Genomic DNA, 26,074 nt, shown 5'->3' on the forward strand with positions numbered 1-26,074 from the left:
GTTTAGCTTTTGGACAACCGTGTCACACAACTTCGAGCAGAGAAACAAACAACACGGACGTTAACCACTAAACCATCAATTGTACCATCAACTCAAACACAGCATAACTTGCTGTGCAAATACATGGTTTATCTATTCAAAAAATAATGTGTAATAAATGATTCTGTTATATTTGGCTGTTGCAGAAAAGACGCTCAGTATGACATTAGTTATCACTGAAATAAAAACCGTTTTGCAGTGTTTGAGAAAACTGTAAATCCCCAGCCTCCAGCGACGGGAGAGTAATTACGTCACTGTCAGCGGCTGGCGAGAGTGAGTAGTGTCTGAAATGTTGTTTTAATTTAGCTGATTGAGTGGACCGTGTGGTCCACTACATCTAATTCACTATAGTGAGTAGTGAGCAGGGAATCAGTGGGTGATTTCAGACACAACCTGAGTTTTGAAGCAAATTCTCGACAAGGGCTATGTTGGGATTAAGGCGGGCTTTGAGCCTCCACACAAACAAACAGCTATAGGGTGCCCGCCTGTCAATCAGCTGAGCCCCACCTCTGATTGGCTGAACTCGATATCTTAGTATTGTCTAAAGTGCTAAGTTGGAAAAACATTGCTCACCCTGCACATTGTGCACTGTTAGACAAATAAGCATTTCAGATGGGGACAGTTTTTGTATCAGGATGTAAATATGTTTATTTATGCTGTGAAAAAAAAGGGGGGGGGGGGGGGTTGGTGTGTTTGTGGTTTCTATTACTTCTGGAGTCAGCCTCAAGCGGTTCGAGAGTCTCCAAAACTCCAGAAAAAACCCTGAAATGTATTGCTATTATCTTTTTTTTAAATCAAAATAAAACAGTCACTGAAACTTGCTCGATATGGCGTTAAGGTTGCTAAGCTAGCAACTCTTTGCAAGAGTTGCATTCAGAGCAGCCTCACATATTTGAGTGCTGTATTGCATGCGCATGAGTTTATGGGTCTCATTCAGGAGAGGATATGAAATTATTGATTTTCACAGCAAAAGTAGATAAACTAAGCTCAGGTAAATAATCTAGAGAAATTTACATTTGTTGTTTTTTCTTTGTAAGAAACAAAACTAAGAAGCATGCTGCTCAGCTCTCTGACCTCTTGTACAATTATTATTGAGGCAAAGCCAAGTATCAGATCGGGACTCAGTATCCGCACATATTCAATAAAACGGGATCTGGATCAGGGGCCAGCAATGCTGATTGGGAAATCCCTCCTTCTCAATATTCAAAGTATTTCCAGCCCCGGCCCCAGAGCCCCCACAGGTCCTGCTGACCATGTTCTTCTAACACTGGGTCCGTGTGTTCAATGGTTTTCCTCTGATTATCATTATAACCTGAAATTCAAAGCTGATCTGGACTCGTCAAGTGAATGTGGCCTACATGAAGTCTAGATTTTAAAAACAAGTCAGACACATGCTCCTGATAAGATTTGAGTTTGTGATGTGTAAATATGAAGACCTTCAGAAGACTTACATACTTTATCCCACGGACGATCCACCAATCAGAGGTGAGATCTGCTGAGGCCAGGATAAAGTGTCCCAGGAGTCCTACTCTACAGTATCATGTCCCCGCCCTGTCTCCAGAGAGAGGACTCAGAAAGGGACATCTTTGAAACCCTCCTCTCTGCTGACGGTCCAGATTAGATCATCGTTCCTCTCCCCTTCCCCTTTCATCACTCCGGCTCCCATCCTGTCGTCCCCCCGGCTCTTTACTCCCATTCTTTAATGGGACCGATGCAGAGCTAGATTTTCCTCCAGCCCCCTCCTTCACCATGAAAAGTGTTTGTGGAGCATTCACACTCGCCCCAGGAGTTTTCTTGAAGAATCTGAGATAGTAGGGAGGAAGTGGCCAACCCACTCCACCCATCTGTTCAGCATGAAAGATGTTTGTTCAGGTCACACCCTTCAAAGGTCGCTTGTCTTCTACTTCATCTGCAGAGAGCCCTGCAGAAGTAAACAGGCTGCATCTGAAGTGCTTCCTGTAATTAGGAGACAGACACACACACACACACACACACACACACACTACAAACTGTTTTCATCAAGGGGAAGAACTGTCTCTGTTGTGCCTCCATGGTGCTCAGACGAACGCCAACCAACTCATGTGTACTAAACACACTCTTGGCTCAGAGGTTCGATGCTCAGCCGAGGACTCACGTGTCACTTTCATCTGTGTTTTTTTTCAGCACTGATGTAATGGTTTCTGTCCCAGCCCAAAACTGGACTCTAATCCAACAGTACAGTTTCAATAAGCAGTGAGTTCTTGTTTTCCAAGCCACCAGGCTTCTTTGATGAAAGCAGACATTTAGCGTGCAGATCATCAGTCCTCTGCTGCTCCACTCAGTTGGAAGAGATTTCCGTATCTGGTGATAAAACTGAGTGAAAAATATCGATGCCTCTCTGTGACTGGAGAAAACATACAAGAGAGTCATCATGAAGACTTCCTCTGTGTCCAGGGGTGGGTGTCAGACTGAGGATTGAGCTTATTGCTGCTCCAAAGGATCCCTAATGACCCTCCGTTTGTCTGCTCGGAAAGAGCAGGACGAGAAACTGTACTATGGAATAAATCAGGGAGGTCAACAGGGGGCGCCACACCTGACGATAGCTAAGAGCTGACTTTATTCAAACAATAACTTGACTGCTACGTGATTACTGTGTTTTGGTCAGCTGAAGAATATTTGAACCCAGGATCTTTTTGAAAACGCCAGTCCTGTCCAGATCAACTGGTGATAGGTAGAGAAAGGTTTTCCCTTGTTCCAAACAACATTCCCATTACAGTTGGGCTGATCTCATCTTAGCAAGGCCTATATCCTCTGTTTGAACACCATAGCCTATAGTTGGACTTTCAGCAGCTTACACTGACTTTACAGAGAGGGGGTACTGTTTTTTTATAGCCTTCAATCTGTCCCTCTGGGGCCTCTGTGTGAAATACTTAGTTTAGCTGCTGTCTCTTTAAGACTTTATGTGCCGCAAACCCCCTTCTCTCTGATTGGCCAGCCTTCTGGAGGCCTGTCACAGCTTAGGACAGACCTTGGTGTTCTAGGTCCACCCCTCTATGGTGTCATGAACCAGTTAAGCTCGATTTCCATCAAGTGGTTCAGTTCTGTTCATGTCAGTACAGCTAACATTTTGTAGTGTTTCCTTTGGCTGTAACCAGGGCACATCCCCAAATCACCAACCTGTACTATCCCCACTTTTTGGTACCCTTCTGTTGGGGTGGGAGACAAACCAATCAGACCCCAGAGGGTGGAGCTACAACACTGCAGTCTGTTGGTTGGTGGAAAGATTTGTCACTTCCCATCCCACAGCAGCTGTTGTATTCCTTAACTGAAACAAAGCTTGATTGTTCTTTGTAACAAAGAGCCACATGCCAATCACCAAGAAGACAAATTGCTGGATGTCTTCATCGTTGCTTTTTGTTTACTGTGTTGCTTTTTTCTCCTGTGATGGATTTATTAGCAGAGTATGCTGTGTTGTGCTGCTATGGATCATGGTTAACTGATCCAACCCGTACCAGACCGTACGGATCCCTAACCCTAACCCATCCTAGAGGTGAGAAAAAATATCATTATGGCAACATATTGCGATACTGTGACCTGTGATGAAATATATATATATATATATATTTTAACTCTTAATCTCAATATTTTTGTTAAAATTAAAAGTTCATATTTTAGGTGATGGCGCTGAAGAGCTACTCTGCTGTATGTTGGCCATAAACTGTATAGTAAATATAATCTCAAAGTATATCCAAAATATTTTTTCCTAAACTTGATGATGTGGATTTTGATGCAGTAGACAGTAATGTTTTCTCTATTCTTGGGTCAGTCAGTTTAAAATCAAAAGAAGTTAATTTTACAGTGTAGTAGACTGATAAAATAATAATCATAGTCATGGTTTGTGCAATATTACATTTTTATGAATAGCATTGGTTACACCAAGTGATATTTATCAGTTTCACCAACTGACCAGAACTTTCACCCAATGTTTTTTTCTAACTTAAGTTTAATGTCACAGTAGTTTAAGTGACAAACTTGATGCTCTTTATGTTTTCAAGTGTTAGTATGAAACACTGGATCTGACTTTATTTCAAACTTAATAAAATAGAAAAGTTGTTCCTAATCAAATAGTTAACTTTATAAAATATCCCAACATATCACAATATTATGATATCATGGTATTTTCTTAACGTAACCCAAGTCATCATGGTGTCGTTAGGTTCTTGCTAATACTCAGCCCTAATCTATACCGGTCCACTTGGTGGAAACGGGGCTTAAGGAGACCTTTATGTGATGACCTCATCATTTCTGGTCTGAAGATCTCCTGCTATTTTTTTTTTACAACATATGAATATGAATGTGTAGAGGACTGAAAATCTGTACAGGTTTAGTATAAACATCAATCATTTTACTTTAAATCCATGTTTGAATATCAGAAAGCAGAAAGGCCGCTCTCTATTCTCTAAGCCCACTCTTTGAGTCCTTCACACAGACGATCACAGCGACATGTGCAGCCTTACACACAGACTGGGAGGAATGTGAATAAAAGGTCGTCCATGAAACACCTTGTTAAATCAGACTTAGTGAAATGGCTCCATTATCCCCAGTGGGAGCCATCCAGACCTCATTACTCTGTCGTTCCTCTGCACACTGAGCGCTCCTGCTGCATCTGCCCCTCCATCAGTCACCACCGAGTATTTAAAGACAATCTCCATGAAGCCCAGAGCTGATCTCAGACCTGCCACAGAGAGAAGATTAAGCACCCAGCGCCAAATTAAGAGTGAAGAGCCCGCGTGTCCTTACTCATTCCTCTATTCATCCCTCCATTTTCCATCTCTCTATTCATTCATTCATTCGTCCTTTCCCGGTGCTGTGCGTTGTCCTCTGAGTCAGGAGGATTTCTGTCAGGAAATCTTTTTGAGCAGCACTTGGCAACATTTTTGTGGAGCAGAAACGTGGCAGGCTGATCAGCCACACTAATGAGGGGATGAAGATTTGGCCCATTTTCCAAAATGTCTGTCTGGAGTCCTGTTTGCACATCACAGGACAAAAACTGCTGCTGAAGACAAAACACTGGATTTCCTGCAACGATACATGTGCACAGTTTTCCTGCAGAGCTCATAAGGACTGCTTTGTTTTTTGGGACCCCACATTTATTTCTAATTTAAAAACTGAGAGCTGTTTGACGTTTTCCAGAGCATTTCCTCCCAAGACTGAGATGGATCCACACAATCCATCCAGCAGTGTCTGACACAGCCCCATGACTGAGATCTGAACTTTCCCTTTGAGCAGCACAGTTTGATGGGTGTCATGTGACATGTCTTCTTTGAATTCAGTACATCAACCCATATATCCATCTATCCACCCAGTCATCTATCCATTCATCCATCCATTTGTTCATTAACCATCCATCCATCCATCCATCCATCCATCAATCCATCCATCCATCCATCCATCCATCTATTCATCTTTTCACCATCTATTCATCATTCCATCCATCCATCCATCCATCCATCAGTTCATCCATCCATCAGTTCATCCATCCATCCATCCATCCATCCATCCATCCATCCATCCATCAATCCATCCATCAGTTCATCCATCCATCCATCCATCCATCCATCCATCCATCTATTCACCATCCATCAATCTATTCATCATCCATCCATCCATCCATCCATCCATCCATCCATCCATCCATCTATTCATCAACCATCCATCCATGCATCATCCATCCATCCATACATACATCCATCCATCTATTCATCTTTTCACCATCAATCCATCCATCCATCCATCCATCCATCCATCCATCCATCCATCCATCCATCCATCCATCCATCTTTTCATCATTCATCCATCCATCCATCCATCTATTCACCATCCATCCATCCATCCATCCATCCATCCATCCATCCATCCATCTATTCACCATCCATCAATCTATTCATCATCCATCCATCCATCCATCCATCCATCCATCCATCCATCCATCCATCCATCTATTCATCATCCATCCATCCATCCATCCATCTATCCATCCATCCATCCATCCATCCGTCCATCCATCCATCCATCCATCCATCCATCCATCCATCCATCCATCCATTCATCCATCCATCCATCCATCCATCTATTCATCATCCATCAATCCATCCATCCATCCATCCATCCATCCATCCATCCATCCATCTATTCATTATCCATCCATCCATCCATCCATCCATCCATCCATCCATCCATCCATCCATCCATCCATTCATCCATCCATCCATCCATCCATCTATTCATCATCCATCCATCCATCCATCCATCCATCCATCCATCCATCCATCCATTCATCCATCCATCCATCTATTCATCATCCATCCATCCATCCATCCATCCATCCATCCATCCATCCATCCATCCATCTATTCATCATCCATCCATCCATCCATCCATCCAGAGAGCTGCTTCTCAGTGACTAATTAGCTTGATGCTTCTTTCACCTTCTCAGGGAAAACTGCTCCATAGATGGGAGGTCTTCTTATCACCGACACAGTATCTCGTCCTCTCACAGTTCCCTCTATGCCATCATTTATCCAGCAGTGTGAGTGGATTTAGACCCCTTTTCTGTCATAGTGTTACTGATCCTAAAGCTCTGGTTTTAAACTGTGAGCGGCATAAAGGTGTCTGCTTGTTCTTATGTAAAGATAATAGGGGTGTATCGGGGTGTATCTGTGCCGAACTGCTCCATAAGGCCGTTAGATTTGGTACAGTGCTTTATTCAAACGAGTACAGCAAGTTTACGTTAGCCGCTGCACATGGCTCTTTGATATTCATGATTGGCTGAGCAGCGAAGGCGTTTTAATATTCATGAGGAAAGTGGTCTGTGAATTGTGCTTTGCGATCATGTGCATATCATGTGGACGTGACGTCTCACGGTGAGCCAATCAGAAGATGAATATCAAAGAGCTTCTGTAGCCACAGGAGCTTTTGTCTGAATTGTGCATCATGGCTACTGCTAACGACCAACCGGAGCTTGAAGAGCCTCCCCCCTCGCTGTATAATGGCAAGTTTTTGGGTTAGTAAACATGCTAAACAAGCAAATGGTTTTACGTTGTTCCATACTGTTCTAAAAATTTGCCGAACTGTGACCCTAAAACCAAGGTACGTACCGAACTGTGATTTTTGTGTACTGTTACACCCCTCAAAGATAAATATTCTAAATCCAGTTTTTACTTTGATAAGTCGGTGAAAAAGTTGGTTTGGAGTTGGGGTTATGATCAAATGATCAAATGTAAGACTCAATGTGGAGAAGAAAATATCCAGTGAATTTTTAAATGATGATTAAAAGAAACAATTTCATTTTCTGTCAAACTACAGTTTATTATCCAGCTGTCAACAATGATTATAAATCCTAAAATATAAGATTATTATTATTATTATGAATTTCCTGAAATTTCCTCAACACAAGTGACTGTCAGTCCTCTAAATATCTGTTCAACCTCAAATCCCAAAGCACACAAACATGTCCTTGAAAGTTTTCTAATTTATTCTTTTCTCAAAGTCAAAGGAGCATTTCCTGGCTGAGCAAAAAGACTTTTATTTCTGGTTTATCCATGGGTAGAGTCGTGTGACGATCATTAAGAAGTTTAAGTGCGACACTTCTGATAAAAACTGAGGAGCAGTTCCCAGCAGCTCTGGGTTTCAGACGCTGAAACTTTCCCCCTAAGTGAGGGTGGCCGGTAGCTCTGTGTTTGTCAAAGACAAGCTTTTACTCTCAGTCTTATTTCCAGAGACAAAAGACGACTTTCCCCAGAGTGTAGAAGATCTCATTTTAACACCTGCAGAAAGCGCAGAGACACCTCTGTTTCTGTCAGCATGAGCAAAGGCCCAACCATCCTGTTGTGTTCAGTCCTGATTGTAAAGAAATAAATGTGTGATTGCTCTCCTTTCACAGTTTATTTAACGTTTTCCTGAGTCTCAGTCTCTACCTTGACATCTCCCCCAGTTCTGCATATTTATTTTGTAACTCATGCTCCCATTTATAGATGATAAAGCAGGGTGATTCATGAGAATGAGCTCTTTGCTCTGAACACAGTGATGTCTGACCCTATTTTTAAAACAAACACAGACAAAAACTCTAAACTTGGAGCTTAAAGTCGTCAGACCAGTCAGTGGAAGTCCTTCTGATGAGTCCACCTGCTGAAAGTGACGCGTTTATTCCTCTCCCATCACAAACGCCATTACTGTGTTGGTGGCGCAGTTGAAGAATGCGCTTGGTCGATGATTGGAAGGTTGCAGGTTCAAGCCCAGCTCTGGGTGACACATGGCGATGTGTCCTTGGGCAGGACACTTAACACCAAGTTGCTCCCACTGCTGTGTCAGTGGTGTGTGAATGGGTATGAAAGGGCATGAATGTGTTAGACATACTGATGGATAGCTAACATAGTAAAAATTGGATCCATCAGTGTGTGAATGTGAGAGCGAATGGGTGTGGATGGGTAAGTGTGACCTGTGGTGTAAAGCCGCTTTGAGTGGTCTATGACTAGAAAAGTGCTATATAAGCTCAAGTCCATTTACCATTACCATTTAAATGCTATGGAAGACTTCACAGATCAGTCCATGCAGGGTGCCATTTGTCAAATACAAACAGAGGGAGGGGAGTTTTTTCAGTTTTTTCCTTAAATCATGTCAAACGGGAAATCAGAAGGCCTCCTTCTTTTAAGTTAACAGAAGGCCTTATGAAATTACAAACACTGTAACATTCATCTTTAACACAAACTAAAAAGACATGAAACATTTCATTTTCGGCGATGCTGCATTCCAGGCGACCTGTAACTGACCTGAAACTAGTGACGGTGCACTGGGATGGCGGACAAACTCGTAACTTCCTGCCCATAAACTCGTACCAGATCAATGTACTCCAGGTGACGCCACATCACTGCCTGAACGATAGATTAGATTAGATTAGATTAGATAGGAACTTTATTAATCCTTTGGGAGGGTACCCTCAGGAAATTCAGATTCCAGCAGCAAGTAACACCGTAGTACAAAAAAGATGTGCAGAATAGATAAGAGTAGAAAGAAGATAAAGAAAAACACAGGTTCTATACAGCAATAATAATAATAAAAATAATGACAATAATAATACAAATAATAATAATAATAATAATAATAATAAAATTAATAATAATAGTAATAATAATACCAATAATAATAATAATAATAGTAATAATAATGATAATAATAATGATAATAATAATAAAATCAACAACAATAATAACAATTATAATAATAATAATAACAATAATAATAATAATAATAATAATAATAATAATAATAATAATAATAATAATAATAATAATATTGATAATAATAATGATAGCAATGGGGATTTCCAGTGTAAACCACAAGTAAAAGTTAAAATGTTTGTAAAAATATAAAAATGAGATAATTAACATAAGCACTAACCAGGTGGAATAATTGCTATAAATAAACTACTAAACACTCAACACTGAAGCATCAGTTAAAGTGACAACAGCAGTTAAAGTGACAACAGCAGATAAAGTGACAACAGCAGTTAAAGTGACGATAAGAAAGTAAAATACAGCAATAAACTCAGGGTTGTTATTGCAGTCAGTTGGGATTTGTTGTGGTCCATACAGATCTATTTCACTCCTCCCCTGTCCTCCCACCCCCCTCCTACACCCTCCAAGTGCAGAGTTGTACAGTTTGATGGCGCGAGGGACAAAGGAGTTTTTAAGACTGTTTGTGCTGCATCTAGGGAGCAGCAGCCTGGCACTGAACAGGCTTCTCTGTTTGCTGAGGACAGTGTGCAGAGGGTGGCTGATGTTGTCCAGAATGGCCAGCAGTTTGTCCATAGTCCTCCTCTCTGCCACCGTCACCAGGCTGTCCAGCTTCATACCGACCACAGAGCCGGCCCGTCTGATCAGCTTGTCCAGTCTGGAGGAGTCCCTCTTTGATGTGCTTCCACCACAGAGTAGAAAAGGACGATGGCGACCACAGACTGGTAGAACATCCACAGGAGTTTCCTGCAGATGTTAAAGGAACGCAGCCTCCTCAGAAAGTGCATCCTGCTTTGTCCTTTGTCCAGAGGGGGTGCTGGGCTGTCTGGAGGGGGACAGGTAGGAGGTGGGAGGTGGGAGATCAGCAGTGGTGAGGGGAAGGGAGGATGCCATGGTGCCCTGAGTGGGGGGGGGTCAAACCTGTTGAAGAAGGTGTTAAACTCATTTGCCTTTTCCACTGCCCCCCCCCCCCCCCCCCCCCCCCCCCCCCCCGTAGTCTTCCTGGCTTTGTGTCCGGTGATGGTTTTCACATGCCGCTGCACATGACACACAGCGAGAAATAGACAATAATGTGAAGTCATGTTCGCATGCTGCAGTCATAATGTTACACACACAACTCTGTACTAGTGTGAACTGCCGGTCCACTGTTCACTTACTGAACATCGGCAGACTGGATCTGACTCATGAGCCGGTGGCCTTCAGATGCCATACATGCCTCAGATGGCTGCTCTTGTCGCTCTAACGTTGGAAAAAGTTGATATTGCTCTAACGATGTTCATCTGCTAATGTGGAGACATCATGGGCAGCTGCTCTGCAGTTAGCTAGTTTTCAGTGCATTGACCAATACAAAATATGTTTCAATAAAACAACAATAAAATATAAAGTATGAACTTCTGTTACCTTAGGCGTCGTTTCCCCTCCTCTGTTTCACTCAAATGAGCAAGTTTCAGGCTGCTTTGGTGATTGAAATGGTTAAGAATTATGCTTCTAATGTCCGCCATGTTGGTTTGCTTTACATCCCATAATTCCTCACGCTTAAGCTGAAGTTGTAAATTGTCTGGAATGCTTTCAGTCAGAACTCAAAGATTTCAACTGGAACATTTCCGAGTTGTGGGTTGCCCGCATCACAGCAGGAGTTTTAGGACCATGGGTAAGGGTCGATCATGCCAATATGTCAGGGATTTAAGGTGAATGGACGACTCAATCAGCCTGAAACATGACAGAAAACCTCAACCATCGGGAATTCACTTCAGCTCAAAAATAACTCAGCTCAGTCAACATGTTGCTCTGGTGTCAGACTTCATGTGGCCTCTATGACTTTCCTGTTGGAGCATCATCTGCAGCGTTTCGTTTTTCTTTTTTTGACATCTCAGCCAACGTCTGAGCAGGGAACAAATGCACAACTGGCCCTTTAACAGCAATGGAGAGAAGACAGTTCAGACACATGCATTCTGTGGCGCTCAACAGTCAAGACGTGATCCATGACACTAAATCCACGTCTGCACTCTGTGCACAGGAACATTTGAGAAAATGAAGACGGCAAACCGTTCAGGCCTGGTGAAAGTTAGTGCCAGCAATGTGAGAAAACTCTGTTACAAGCTGACGGTTACTTCAAATCGTATTTGGTCATCAGTAGGATCTCCTAACATCAGACATTTTTCTGGACTTGGCAGGTGAATGTGGCTCACATTTAGTCGAAGAAGACCTTTTTACCGAAAACAAGACAAAAACACTGGATACGAGGTTTTTTTGCAGTGTATAAAATCAGATTATCTGTGCTCGCACTCTGCTGTTTCCTAATGAATCAGTTTCTACTGATGTTATCCTGGTTTAGTTATCTCAGGGATATTTGATAAAAAATGTAACAAAAATTCTAACACTTCCTGTTTGCATACTTTTAGATCAATTTTTACTTCTATTTGTGTTTCTATTTTTACAAAAATCAATAATCTTATCTTTTTGAAGGACATTAGCAACCCGCCTTTCGGTGTTTCACAGGTCTCCAGACAGACCCTCACTTTGGGAATCAGTGGTTGAGCTCAGTGTAGTGGGTAACATGCTTTCCTGATCTGTTTTTACCTGATCTGATCCTGTTAATCAGTTTGACCCTTAACCCTTTACAGGTGAGGTTTATAAAGTGACGTCCCTCTAAAACACATTTTCATTGCGAATTTAAAGCAGCATGTTTTACGAGATGCTGGCGCTGAAAGCCTGAGGCAGCTGTTTAAAGTCTGAGGACTTCAATACGCAAAAGTCACGCTCCGTGACATCAGAGGACCCAGTTTGTCCTTTGTAGTGAGGAGCTGGAGAGAAGTGAAGAGGTTTCACCGAATTAGACCGGACAGAAAACTCTGTCACACTTCCAGATTGGGCTGTGCACTTACATGTGATTGCATCACTTCCTGTGCACGAAGACTTTTCTTGTTGGTGACACTTGTGACACCAGAACAGCGCGACTAATTAGAGGAAACGTTTCATTTTCCCTGCTGCAGGAGAAGTCAGTGAATATAGCATGCTGGGTGCATTTGTGTGTGTGTGTGTGTGTGTGTGTGTGTGTGTGTGTGTGTGTGTGTGTGTGTGTGTGTGTGTGTGTGTGATATATGTGTGGCTGCAGAGCGATGAATCAGGAGTGTATTTGTGTGTGGACTCTCATCTTTTCACATTTACATTGCCACAAAGTTAGTTACACACACACACACACACACACACACACACACACACACACACACACACACACACACACACACACACACAGAAACCTTATTAAAGTTTTACTTTGTGCCACACACCTGCCACATTTCCACATGGCGTGCTATCTGACAAACACGAACACACACATCAACTAAGTGCTGGCAGCGCTGTGACACTGATTTAAATGGACCCAGCTGCACCTTCTCCAATCTTTGAGCTGCTGAAGGGAGAGAAATCCTGTCCACAGGAAGTTTGGAGAATTGAAAACGGAGGGGCATGAGGGAAGCCGAGTGGCATGAGAGTATGAATGCACAAAGAAAAAGGCCCAGTGTTTGATGAGATTCAGCAAAAACATCTGGAATCATACCGTGGTTGAAAATAACACGCTTTTTGACGCGTGACAGCTTTTATAATTCAGATACTTTTACAATTCAGAGGCTTTTATAATTCAGAGACTTTTTGCAGTAAGATCATCTGAATGAGCTGTCACCTGACAGACAGGAAGGAGGAAGCACCTCATGCCCGGACAATAAAACCCAAATTTGCTTCAAGCGTTACCGTATGGATCAGTACAGTTTGGCCCAGGTCAGTAAGGCCTTAACCTGTTTGTGTTTCCATCAGCTCACCTTACCTATTGATCAGTGGTCAGTTTTCTACACACTGCAAAAATTTATCCCAGCTGTCATTGGGCGAGAGGCAGGGTACACATTGGTCACCAGCCAATCACAGGGGTGACACAGAAACAGGCAACCATTCACACACACACACACACTCACACCTATGGGCAATTTAGAGTGACCAGTTAGCCTGGTGAGCATGTTTTAGGACTGTGGGAGGAAATAGGAGAACCCGGAGAGAACCCATGCATGCACGGGGAGAACATGCAAACTCCACACAGAAAGGCCCACCGGCCGAGCTGGGAATCAAACCAGTGACCTTCTTGCTGTGAGGCTGTAGCGCTAACTGTTAAGAATATGGTCTTTATACAAGAAACTTTTCTCTTGTTGCATTGGCAGAATTTTTTAACTTGTTACAGACAATTCAGAGCTCATTTTTGTCTTTGAATAAGATAAAATCGGACATTTTTTCTGGACTGGTCAGGTAAATGTGGCTCAGATTTTCTACTGAAAATGAGACAAAAGCACTCGATAAGGTTTCAGATTTCTGTAGTGTTTCTTGCTGTGTGAACATCAGCAAACTTGGCTTCTGAGTGAGGACTATGTTCTCCATTAGGGGGCGATACAGGGAAACATGCCAGGATGGGTTTATGACAGGATCAGGATCTGGATTTGATCAGGGGTCTTTTTCAAATTCAGACTGTTTTGATATGATAACATTTTTAGCCCCGAATATTTCTGATTCAGCATTCTGTATGAAATGTATGCCTTATTTTGTTTTGTCTTTTCTGCTCCTTTTCATCACTTTAATCTGGTCTTATGTTCACTGATGTGTTTTTGAACCCTCACATTTTCACATCCTGATAAATCTGTTTATTTAAAGACATAAGCTGAAGAGTTGTTGAGTTTCTGCAGGATGAACAGAGCTTTAGCTTTAAACCAGCAGCCTATGGACAGTCCACATGAGAAAACAAGAGAGCGCCACTCTGTTTATGGATCAAACCAGGTGCATGTTTTTCATGTCGTTCTTGTTGAGAGGAGTGTGTCCCAGAGAAGTCCTGTCTAGTAAGAGAGGCAAAGGTTAATGAAGAGATGAGAAGAGGAGAGTCTGTGAAAGAGGATAAGCAGATCACATATGAGACAGACAGTCATCGTGCTCCTCCTGTTTTCATCATGTCACTCCTTTCATTCCTCTCAGATCATGTGTTCAGTAGAGGACAGACATGTACAAACTCACTCATGACTCAACAGACAGTACTTTCCCACCAAATGACGGAGTCGACTTGTTGTTTACTGTAAACACCAGCAGCGTCACACACGCTGAGCACAAACACACACTGCTCTGTCACCTCACACAGCGCCGCTCTGACTGACTGCTGACACTTCACCTTATCCTGCAGGAAACACACAAAACACTTACTACACTGGAAAAAAACCCAGGCAGGATGAACCTCCTCTCTGCTACTGTGAGCTGCAGCTGTGCACCAGCTCTCTGCTGCCCCTCTCTGGTCAAACAGACACAGTACACTTAACTCTGACTGAGTTTGTTTAACTCCAGGAGTCCTGCCTCCTTGAAGACCTGGGGGTGACTTCTTTTTGCACACACTCTAATTGCATGTTTATGTAGTTTCTGGGCTGCTCAAACAAGTCCCACTGAACAACAAACATACCATTAACGAACTGGTCATGGTAAAGAAACCACAGGACACAGTGAGTGAAGGCAGCAGGCATCGAGAGGTGACAGCAGGCAGATGAAAGTCTACCAGGCAGAAGTGTTAACCAGGACCAGACTCCATCTGGGCAGCTGTCTGCTGCTGTGTCTCAGTATGGATGATCCCAGGGGGCTGATACCTGTCCTCTCTTCTGTCTTCCTCTGTGCAGGTGTATGGGCTCAGATCGAGCTGCCTGAAAAGATCAAGGACGTCATCAAAGGCGACAAGGTGGTGCTGAGAGCGACGTACACTCCCGCTCCAGGTGGAGACCTGGGCGCCAACACGATCCTCTGGAACTTTGTCTCTGACAATGCACAGCAGGTAAGAGACGGGAGCACAGCTCTCAGAGCGAAGAAGACACTCTGCTTCTAATCATGTTCAGCCAACAGTGTCTGCAGTTGAGCCATGGCCTCTGCACCGCGCCGTCTGTGGCTATAATATCAGGGATTACAAAACAACAAAGGGTGTTTGTTCTTAAACTGTTAATCTGACAAAGCTATACCTTTGTAAACCCTCCTAATATAATCCAAAGGGCTTAGAGCCTCTGTACAAGCTCAGCATTATTTCCTCTCGGTAACCACATGACTGCAGATCATCAACACAGTGATGGTTGGATGCTCAGTGTTTATCCTCTTTAATGTGGGTCTTCTTTTATACCCCTCTTCCTCTCTGCTTCACATCAGGGTTCCTGCTCACCCTGCTCACCTGTTCACCATACATCTCGCTTGCCTGTGCTGCTGTAATCATCAACATTGAAGGGGCCTAGTTTAGCTTAGCAGTTTATGTACAGAGGCTAAAGTCCATGGTGGTCTCTGGAAGCTAAGGAGAGCCACAGATGCTCAGAAAGGGGCTCGTTCAGAGAGTTTATCAGCTGGGTGGGAGTAATGTTGCAGGTTGTTCGATGTAGTGTGTCAAGCACTCAACCAAACATCCAATAAAAGCCAAACAATACTTTTCAACATGCCATAGATGTAAGGAAAGACCCCTCTGACTCTCTGACTTGTGGCACCGCTCACTTCTGATCTGTTAAACCTCTGACGGTCCCCCAGGTCCCCTCCCAGATCATCTCCTTCACCAAAGGCTCCACCAGCTTTAGCAGCCCTCAGTTCACAGGCCGTGTTGGTTTCACAGCCACCATGCCGTCACTTGACATGTCGCTGTACATCAACAACACCCAGGAGTCTGATTCAGGACGCTACCTCTGCCAGGTCATCATCCCCAACAATCCTGGTCACACCAACACTCTGCTGCTGAACGTAAAGGGTGAGACGGGCACATCCTGTTTGTTTCCTGGGTTTGTCTCTGAATATTGACAATCTCGTTTAATATCACCTGATCTTTCTTGTCCCAGTGCCTCCTAGCATTCCCAAGTGCTCTCTATCAGGGAAACCCATCCTGAAGGGGAACGTGACTCTGACCTGTAAGTCCAGCTCTGGGACACCCATCCCTGTGTACAAGTGGAAGAGAAGCAGTCCCACCTCAGAGGTCTTCTTCTCGCCCATGCTCAGTGAGTGGAGTCTGCACACTAACCTGTCCTCAATCCCCCCTCTGAGGTCTCCTTTCGAAGACTCCTGGACTCACATGTGTGTGTGTGTGTGTGTGTGTGTGTGTGTGTGTGTGTGTGTGTGTGTGTGTGTGTGTGTGTGTGTGTGTGTGTGTGTGTGTGTGTGTGTGTGTGTGTGTGTGTGACCGATGACCTATGGTGTCTGACCTGTTTCAGACGAGAAGGCGGGGACCCTGAGGCTGAGCAACCTGAGCAGCAACATGTCGGGGAAATACGTGTGCTCGGCCACCAACACTGCCGGTTCTGAGACCTGCTTCATCAACCTGGACATCATCTCCTGTACAGAGACACGGCAACTCAAGAAACATTGAAAGCACAGACATGAAATAACTAGTGCTGTGAAAGTTAACTCGTTATTTTCGCGTTAACCCGTCAATCTACTAATGCCGTTGAATATTTTATTGCACATTAGAGCATGTTGCTCACATGCTTTTATTTTGTAAATGTCTGTTGCCGACCACGGTGGAACCGGAAGTGAAATTGGCTGAAAAACACAATGAGTAACCAAAATAAGCATGGAGAACAGGGGCAACGCCACGGAACTTAAAGGCCCTCGCCGCTTAGTGTATCAGTCCGTGCGCACGGCGTGCCAGATATAAACAGATGCAGGTAGTCTGCCGGGACGAAGAGACACAATGAGAACTAGAGCCTTATTTAGCGGTGTTTTTGTGTGAAAGCAACGCGCCGAATATTCTCTAAATAAAGCCTGAATGCAGACAGATATCAGATTTTTTTCGGTGGGAGTCCGTTTATTTGTGTTTTTGGTCAAGTAAAATATGGCCCTGTCTGAGTGCAGAGGAAACCAGCAGAGGAGCAGGGAGGGGGTGTTTGGTGCGAGCGCTCTGGGCTTCTGCTGCACAAAAACACTGCTGTAGGGGTAATTTCTGCCCTAAACCTTGTGATAGAACCCAACTTGTTCCATCCTGGAGTATCACTTTAATGCTCTGACAGTGGCAATAAGATTTAATTTTGTATTTACATTTTGTAAATTTGATTTGAACTATCAATCAATCAATCTTTATTTATATAGCGCCAAATCATAACAAATTTTATTTCAAGACACTTTACAAAAACATTTACAGGTCTAGACTCGTAAATGTTAATAAAATTTTATTAGCAGAAACCCAACATCAAGACAAGATAAGGAGTCTTATCTTATCATAATCCACCATGAGTACAGGACTTTGCAGCATATGTGATTTAACTATTACTGTATAACAAGTACTGATTTAGTGTTTGCATGACAGATGTTATGGCACTTTCACAATGCGATTAATTATGATTAATCAGGGAAATCATGCGATTAATTATGATTAAACGTTTTAATCATTGCCCAGCCCTAGAAATAACGTGATGATATCATGTTGTTGCTTTAGATGTTGAGCTGAAGTGATGACATGATTTGTCTTTTGTTTTCCTCTCAGCCAACCATGTGGGGATGATCGTCGGTGCTGTCGTAGGCTCAGTGCTTGGCGCTCTCTTCCTCATCGTCATCTGCTTCTTCTTCCTGATGAGGAGGAGGAGAGAAAACGAGGACGACATGGCAAATGACATCAAGTGAGTTCATGTATCTGCTGCTCCTATGCACACGTCTACCTTGTCACTTCAGAAAGGTTAAATAGTGCGAAAAGAAAAGAAAAGAAAAAAGTAACTCGTGAGAAAAAAAAGTCACAGCTTTACAAGAATAAAGTCATGACTTTACCTCTACAGCTGTAGGCTATCAGGAGAGTGCCTCTTCAGGACCGTGGAGCATCTTGTGAAGTTAGACTGCAGTTTAGCTTTCTTACATAGGAATTATTTCATTTTTTGGCACATCAGCATAAATAGGATAAGTATAATTATAATTATGGTGATGTTATATTGTTGTTGTGCGCTACACAAGGACGCTGAAAAGGTAGCAAAGAAACTTTTTTTTTTTTTTTAACCTTTATTTATCCAGGTTGTTCCTGTTGAGCTTAAAAACCTCCTTTTCAAGGGAGACCTGGCAAAGGCAGGCAGCTTTTCTGCATGATGAAAACATAAAAGTAGGGAAGCAGACCGAGAACGGCCTTGATGAAAGTGTACCAGGATGTGAGCCTCTAGGTGGCCAAAGCTGGCCATCCTACCCCAGAGTACAAGGTTGGCTCAGAGTTTTACAGTTAGTTATGAACCTCAAGGAGGGACTGGAGGCAGGATCCACCTTATGGAGAGTCTGTGCAGAGACGTGTACAACAGATCTCCAGAATCTAAAACAGGAGAACAGGCTGGAGCAATAAGACGCTCTTTCAGATTAAAAGAATAACACAACCTGTTTCTGAAATAAAAACCCAGTCTTAGCCGCAGCTGTTTCAAAAAACATAGCACATGTGGTTTAGAACTCAAGGAGTCATCAACCAGCATGCCCAGGTATTTGTAACAGTGTACAAGCCCAATCTCCTTTCCATCAGCAGTCGACAGCACAGGAACATTCTGAGACCTGGTCTCAGATCAGATTAAAAACATCAGCTTGGTCTTATCTGCGTCTGCGTCTAAGACAAGTTTCAGTTCATGCAGCATGTTTTGATGGACCACCAAAGGCACACAGCAAATTTTAACAGCTTGTACAAGAGATGCAGCACAGCAGTACACGGTGGCGTCATCACCATAAAAATGCATGAATCTATTCAGCAGGAATCTGTGGAAGGTAATCACAGATTCATCTTTCCCTGATCAATCACTCACCAGTGGAAGATTGCTTTTACAAATCGACACCTCTCTGCCATCACACTAAGGTAGTCTGCCAGCTACAAACAGAGCTTAAACTACAAAATGTTTTTTTTCCTCAAAACTATCTGTTCTCTGTGCAAGGGAACTTACTTTGGCCTCTGTGCAGAGCGGGCGCTTGTTTGAATGAAGCGTCTGCAAGTTGCAGCATGGATAAAATATAACACAGAAATATGAAACAACTTCACCCAGGAGAGGTGAGGTGTCAGCAAAATCATTTACACGTGATCTCGTGTTTTTCATACTCCACTCCTAAGATCTTCTGATGGCCTACAGCTACTGACCAAGATAAGGAGTTTATTCTTGAAAATGTACTGTACATTTCTGACTTGTTTTCTTTTGTATTAATGAGACCAGTCTTGTTAACTATTATTATTATTATTATTACTTTTTTTTAACATAGCCCTAATCCTGTCGTTAAGAACCCAGAAGTTTATCCGTACATGAAGTTATATCCATACGCTGTTGGTACATTGATAGTGTTGCATTACAGAAATGAACATACAATAGTCCAAAAGAGAAATGTTCTTTATTTTGTATTAAATGTGACCACCAGTCAAAATGCAACAACCAACAGGAAGTCAGACAGAAGGCGTTTGTCTGTTCTGGTTTTACTTCCTGTGTCTCCTGCAGGGAGGACGCTCAGGCTCCAAAGCGTGTGTCCTGGGCTAAGAGCGGCATGGGTTCTGACATCATCTCCAAGAATGGCACCCTGTCCTCCATCGCCTCCAGCCCCCACCACAAAGAGCCCGCCCACCACCACCACAACAACCACCACCACCTGCAGCAGTACCCACAGCGCCCCCCCTCTGACACCGCCTCCATCATCACCGCCACAGGCAGCACGGCGGGTTACAGACCATCTCGCCACCACGGCGCCTCCACCCCCACCCACTACAGCTACAACAACAACACCACCCTGCCCCGAGACCAGCCTATCCCTTCTGAGCCCAGCACCAACGGGAGCTCCCTGCCCAGACCGGAGCGCTACACCCAGCTGCCTCAGGCCCAGGCTCTGCCCGGGAGCTACAGCCAGCCTCAGATACAGCTCCAGAACACGCCCGTGCCCCCGCTGCTGCCCACCTCCACTGTCACCGCCTCCAACATCGCCCGCATGGGAGGGGTGCCCATCATGGTGCCTGCACAGAACCAAGCCGGTTCTCTGGTTTAAGGGGAGAACTCTCCCCCCGCCTGCCCGCCGCCGTCAGAAAGGGTGTGCTGAATTTATTTTTCAAGGGAACTTCTCAAAAACTACAATTAGGAAGTGTTCACTTTCCTGAAGCTTTGCTGACGACAGACACAGACTGTCTATCCACTTTAAGTATACTCTTTTATAATCTGCACTGTTAACGTAACTATGGATATCATTTTCATACATTTTCCCTCTTTTTCTACTTTATCCAAGCATTTCTAATGTTTTTTATGACATGTCTTTTAAATGTTTATTTCCTGTCATTGGTTTTCAGATGGGTCATCGTTTGGGGGTTTAAACCTGTGTAAGATACAGATCTGTCAAAAGTTGGTCATCCATCATTTTTCTTAACACAGAGAGGACGTGAAGCTCACCATGGCAGTCTGTTCAGAGCAGAGACGTGGACTGTTAGGAGTGAGTTCAACCCAATGAATGAGTGTTTTTCTGCAGCAGGCTTCAGGCTTATGCAGAGAAAGATAAGACAACAATATACATATGATGGAGTATCCTAATCCCTTTCTTGGCTTTACTTCTATCAGCGGTTCAGCTTATAAAATGCTCTCAGACTCAATTCTTTAAACACAGATTAACTAAAGCTTCTTAGTTGAGCACCATTCAGAGCAGCTGTTTGGTGACTTCATTAAGTACTCACTTTCACTTCTTTTCAGTTCAAGTGTGCTGAAGAATTAAAATGTATATATGGTATTTATTTTCATTAAGGTTTTTTTCTTCACAGCCTGTATGGATCATATTATCAACATGTTTGATCAGTATGTCTGCCTGAACACTGGATACTGAACCAAAGATATACAGTTTGTTGGCTTTATTATTTGGATATTTGTAGCTGTCGTTTTTTTTTCCAGCTGAGATCATTTCTTGTCAAAATGTCCTCTGACGGTTGAGAAAAGTCCCAGTCATGTGACATGAGCAGGAATAAATCTCAGTCGGGGTCCAAAAGGGTGAGGTAAAGTGATCAGGTTTCTTGTAGTGAAATGATTTGGTGGGTACTCTAAGCAGTTTTGAATTAATAAGGGATACTGTTTTTATCACCGCCACCAGTATCATAATTGACGGTGATAAAAACAGTATGAAATGAATTTTGCAATATCGTTATTACTGCGGTAAAGCATTGTTACACACAATTTAGTCCAATTAGTGGTTGATCTATGGGGGAGATTTATTTCTCCTGACGTGAGAAGACACTTTTCTGTCACAGCCGTTCTGAAAATACACCTTTAAGTCAAGTAGCACAGAGTCAGTGACGTGACAAAGTTACCGCGTGCAGAAAGCGAAACAGCGAAACAACACAACAGTGTGCATGATGACGGCTACCCTGTTTTGGACACAGGCTGTACATCGCCATAGGTAATAGTCAATGGTCAAACCTCAAAACTTAAAATGTGACATAACCCTTTTTTTAACAAAAGTAGTGGCATCAAAATAAACATTTTGAAGCAAACTGAAACCGTAGTTTTTGGACTATGAGCCGCTACATTTTTCACATGCTTTGAGCCCTGCGGCTTAAACAATAGTGCAGCTAGAGAATGGATTTTTAGTGTCTGACGAGCTTCAGAGACTCATAGCATCAAAACTATTACATTTTTCCGACTTTTATCATTATCATTAAAATACGTGCCAACGAAAAATATGAGTTTTGCCAAGCTTTGACAGAGTTTAGGCATAAGTAGCCAGCCTGCTCCGGTGCTTCCGGCTGGATCAACCGCTGCCATGTCAGCAGGTGTTTCTGCTGATGGGAAAGGACAACAAGTGTTGTGCTGGTTAGCTATAAGTTCATTTTCACTTTTTTGTGTACAAAATATGTGGCTACAACATGCCTTTGATAGACTCTTATTCTGAGGATGAAGCCTGAGCGCTGTCCAGCACCACATCGTGTTGTTCTGTTGGGACAGGTTGTTGTCTGTATAACAGCAGCAGTGTTCAGAGGAATAAAAGCTCAAAAATCTTTAGTGCTTCATTAGACAACCTTACAGGCTTCAGAAAACACACAGAACATAAATTTAGGAAAAGTCATGGAACGAAAAACTAGCGATCTAAATTTTAACAAATTTATTGGCAGCAAAAATGTTATTAGTTAATTGCTCAACCTTTTAAAATGAAATACAAAAAAATATTTTTTTACTGAGAGTATTCTTCATTCCTTAGACCCAGTTTGCTCACCAGTACAGTGCACTTCAAGCTTGAAATGGGATAAGCTTCTCTACCAAATGCACATTATAGGCAAAAGTCTTTTTCCAACTCAGTATGAGACATTTTCCACCTGCTAGGTAGGATGTGTACACTTATAACACAGAACAGAGACAGAATCATGTTTTAAAAAGACTTCCTTTTTTTACATGTTGGAAAACCGTGATATAATACCGTTATAGCAAAATGAAGGAAAACACAGTAATATAAATTTTGGGCCATATTGCCCACCCTTAATTGTTATATTTGTTTTATTTTCGCAGAAGAAATGTCCATAAATTGTACATGTCTGTCCTAACAAAGGCGTCCTTTGGTGCAAGCAGTCATTGAACGGGACATTCTCAGGACGTGGAAGTCATAGTTTGTAGGAGTCATTGTAGCCACGCTCTGAGATAGAAAACTTTTACCATTTAGCATTAAGGATGAACATAATTTGTGGTTCGAAAACCAAATTAAAGGATAGGTTTGTTAGACTTTCCTACAGGGTTCATGAGGTCAGACACTCCTTCTAACTATTGCTGTGATTTCTCCTCTTGCCTCCACGTGTGAGAAACGTCTTCTTCGGAGAGACACAGGGTGTTGTTGTGACTTATCATCAGATAATTTATGGAGGATTGGTCTTCTCACAAAAAGTACTTAAACTGAAACAGGGTGAGTGTTTAGCCGCGTTTCCACCAAGCAGACCGGTTCGGTTTGTCTCGGTACGGTGCGCTTTTGGCGGCGTTTCCACTGACTCATCCAGGGACGGATCCCTAAAAACCGAGACGAGCCGTCCCACTTTTTTGGGACCCTTTCGTATGGGTGCCAGACTGAACCGATCCGCTCTCGGGAGGTGGAGCAACACACTGCAGACGGTTGATTGGTCAAAAGAATCGTCACTTACCCCGACAGCGGCTGCATTTCTCCTGCTGGCTCACAGACTTCTCTGAAACGAAGCTTGATTGTACTTTGTAACAGAGAGTTACATGAAAATCACAGAGAGGACGAAATGCTGCATGTCTTCCATCCGTGCTCTTTGTTTACTGTGTCACGTTTTCTTCTTTGTTGGATTTAATAGCGGGGTAAGCTGCTACAGCGTAGTGCTTTTGTTTACCAGCTGCAGCTTTCTGCATCCGGCTTACACGCCGCCCACCACGAGAGGGCACAGTTTGCTGTGGAAACGCAAACGGGATCAGACTAAACTGTACCAAACCGTCCCAAACCGTACTGAACCGACCCGGACTGCTTGGTGGAAACGCAGCTTTTGGCACACCAAAAAATGAACACAGAAAAGAAAGTGAGAAAGAAACGTCTGGAGCACGCACGTGACCAAATAGGGGTGGGTGGAGATAAGAGTTTATTTATACCAATGCCATCAATGCCATCATCCATCCCCCTTTTATTCCCTCCTGTACATTTTCTGTGTACAAAAAGTGGCTTTATGGGTTTTCTGTGTCAGCAACATAGTAATGAGTTTAAAAATAAATAAATGTGAAAGTAGTCACTGGACCTGGAGATCTCTGGATGTTATTAAAGAAAAGAGTAAAACTCTTTGCACACAGTCACTGGATCCAAGGTCTCTGGACAAACTTAGATGAAAATAATCCTTGTACACTATCAGCGTCCTTTTTGGTAACGTGAAGCTAAGCTTTGGATTGTTTTTCTGCTATTCTGCTGCTGAATAACGAGTGTAATTGATGTGGGACTCATTTAGCAGAAAGGCTGATGATGCCAATGGATTGAAAAACTTTAATCAACTCTTGAACAACAGGGGGTGTGATCATCCTGCAGCTTCAGTTAGGACAAAAAAACCTCAAGATCAGCTGACAAGAAGTCACAACAGCATCATGTGACTCTGAGGAAGTTTGTGGACCAAACACGTCAAAGTGCCCTTACGAAAGAAAAATACGTACCAATAAATTTTTTGGAAATGTATTGTAATATATTATTGATGATATACATGGAATAATATATTGAGGGCACATATACAATATATGATATATTCATTAAATATATTGCCTTATATTGCAAAATATACAAATGATAGCTGCTTTTCATCTATTGCGATATATTGGAAAATATAAATACTAAATCTCATATATGGGAATACATTACCAAATATATGACATGATATTTTCCAATATGCTGCAATATATTTTTCTTTCGTAAGGGGGGGAGGAGAAATCACGCTGGTCCAGTTTAATAACGGTCTCACGGTAAAGTTTGCCCTGAAGAGTTAAAGCTCAGTCAAGTCGTACTTTTACTCTGAGGCTCTGGTACAGTCTGTCAGGGCCCATCACCAAAAGTCACCAGGTTTTTCATGCTCTTCTTCTGAAGCCCAAGCAGCTCACACTTCACCTGGTGTAAAGTCTGTCAGCTGTTCAATGCCCCCTACTGGCAGTCGCCTGCACTGCACCACGATGGAGCCCCTGATCATCATTTGTAATCCGTCTCATGAATTTAGACTTTTTGCTCTTAAAGTGACAGTAAATCAGGATTTCAGATCATAAAAAGTAAATCTCCTGTTTCCACCGATGTCGCCCCCTGTTGGCTGTAACAGATAACAGGGTCACGAGAACATCAGGGGGGCCGGTCCACTTCCTGTATACAGTCTGTGAGAGATAAACAAACTTTTTGCATTTATAGTCAAACATAATTCTTATCACGAGTTTTAGTGTTTCATGAGTTTGAGCATCAGCAGCTTGATCAAAACATTTCAAAAAAGGGAAATCCTGATTGGGTAATTCAGCATCTTCAGATTTTTGGTGGCTTTGCGTTCTCACACGTCTGTTATATTTAATCTGAATATAACTTAAAGGTATAAATATATGGTCAAAGTGATTATAGTATGTATCCTGCTGTTTTGTCGTTACACTGGAGCACATGTTTAAAGTTATTATGTTTAATGTGCACAGGAAGTCTGAAGAGCCTCGGTTTCAGAGCAGCCATCTGCAGCAGAAGCTGTTTCATCCTGAATCTGTATCAATGTGTCTGACTGACTCTGGAGTCTGTCCTGCTCCAGTTCATTGACCCTCTGTTGGAGCTTGTGAATGCATCACATGGAAAGTGTACATTAGAAACCTTCAAATATATCCAGGACAAGCCTTTATTTTTCTACAGTGTTGTATCAGAGCACATGAGCCGCTGACTAAGGTAGTAAATGTTTCCTGCTGGCTGTCAGTGAGTTTTAAACCACCATGGATTGTAGAATTGGAGGCAAACTCCTGCTCATGTAAGATTTAACTGTGGACATTAATGTGCGGTGTGCACTCGTATCCTTCATATTTGTGTTACAGGAAAATGCTTTGTATGAATATTTTTAAATAAAAGAGAAATGATATGCTGTGTCTGTGTAGTTCTCTCCACAAAGTGTCAGATGTGACCTAGCAGCAGGGAGCAGCGTTTATCTGAAGCTCTTTCCAGAAAGTAAAGTGTTTGTTCAAAGTCAGAAAAGTCAGTTATGTTACTTTCTTATGCTTGATATACAGCAGGTTTAGGTATGCTCAGCTCCATTACACATTATGCTGACAGAGTTTTTTGCACAAGTTGAAAAATACTGTTCA

The 26,074-nt window shown here is 42.8% G+C and overlaps 1 protein-coding gene across 1 annotated transcript in view; it reads left to right on the forward strand.

Annotated features, from left to right (window-relative positions):
• The window catches only part of esama (endothelial cell adhesion molecule a), a 119,281-nt gene extending 93,430 nt beyond the window's left edge, over window positions 1-25,851 (forward strand). The window contains exons 2-7 of the mRNA XM_074672738.1: window positions 14,999-15,150; window positions 15,879-16,092; window positions 16,181-16,336; window positions 16,550-16,672; window positions 17,818-17,950; window positions 19,769-25,851. Coding sequence (XP_074528839.1) covers window positions 14,999-15,150; window positions 15,879-16,092; window positions 16,181-16,336; window positions 16,550-16,672; window positions 17,818-17,950; window positions 19,769-20,306 — 1,316 coding nt within the window. The 3' untranslated portion in view covers window positions 20,307-25,851. The remainder of the gene's footprint in view (window positions 1-14,998; window positions 15,151-15,878; window positions 16,093-16,180; window positions 16,337-16,549; window positions 16,673-17,817; window positions 17,951-19,768) is intronic.
• Window positions 25,852-26,074: the final 223 nt, after the last annotated feature.

This window comes from Halichoeres trimaculatus, unplaced genomic scaffold (genome assembly GCF_033239565.1).
Source record: "Halichoeres trimaculatus isolate MK-OKI-2021-1 unplaced genomic scaffold, fHalTri1.1 fHalTri1_scaffold_6, whole genome shotgun sequence".
NCBI lineage: Eukaryota > Metazoa > Chordata > Actinopteri > Labriformes > Labridae > Halichoeres > Halichoeres trimaculatus.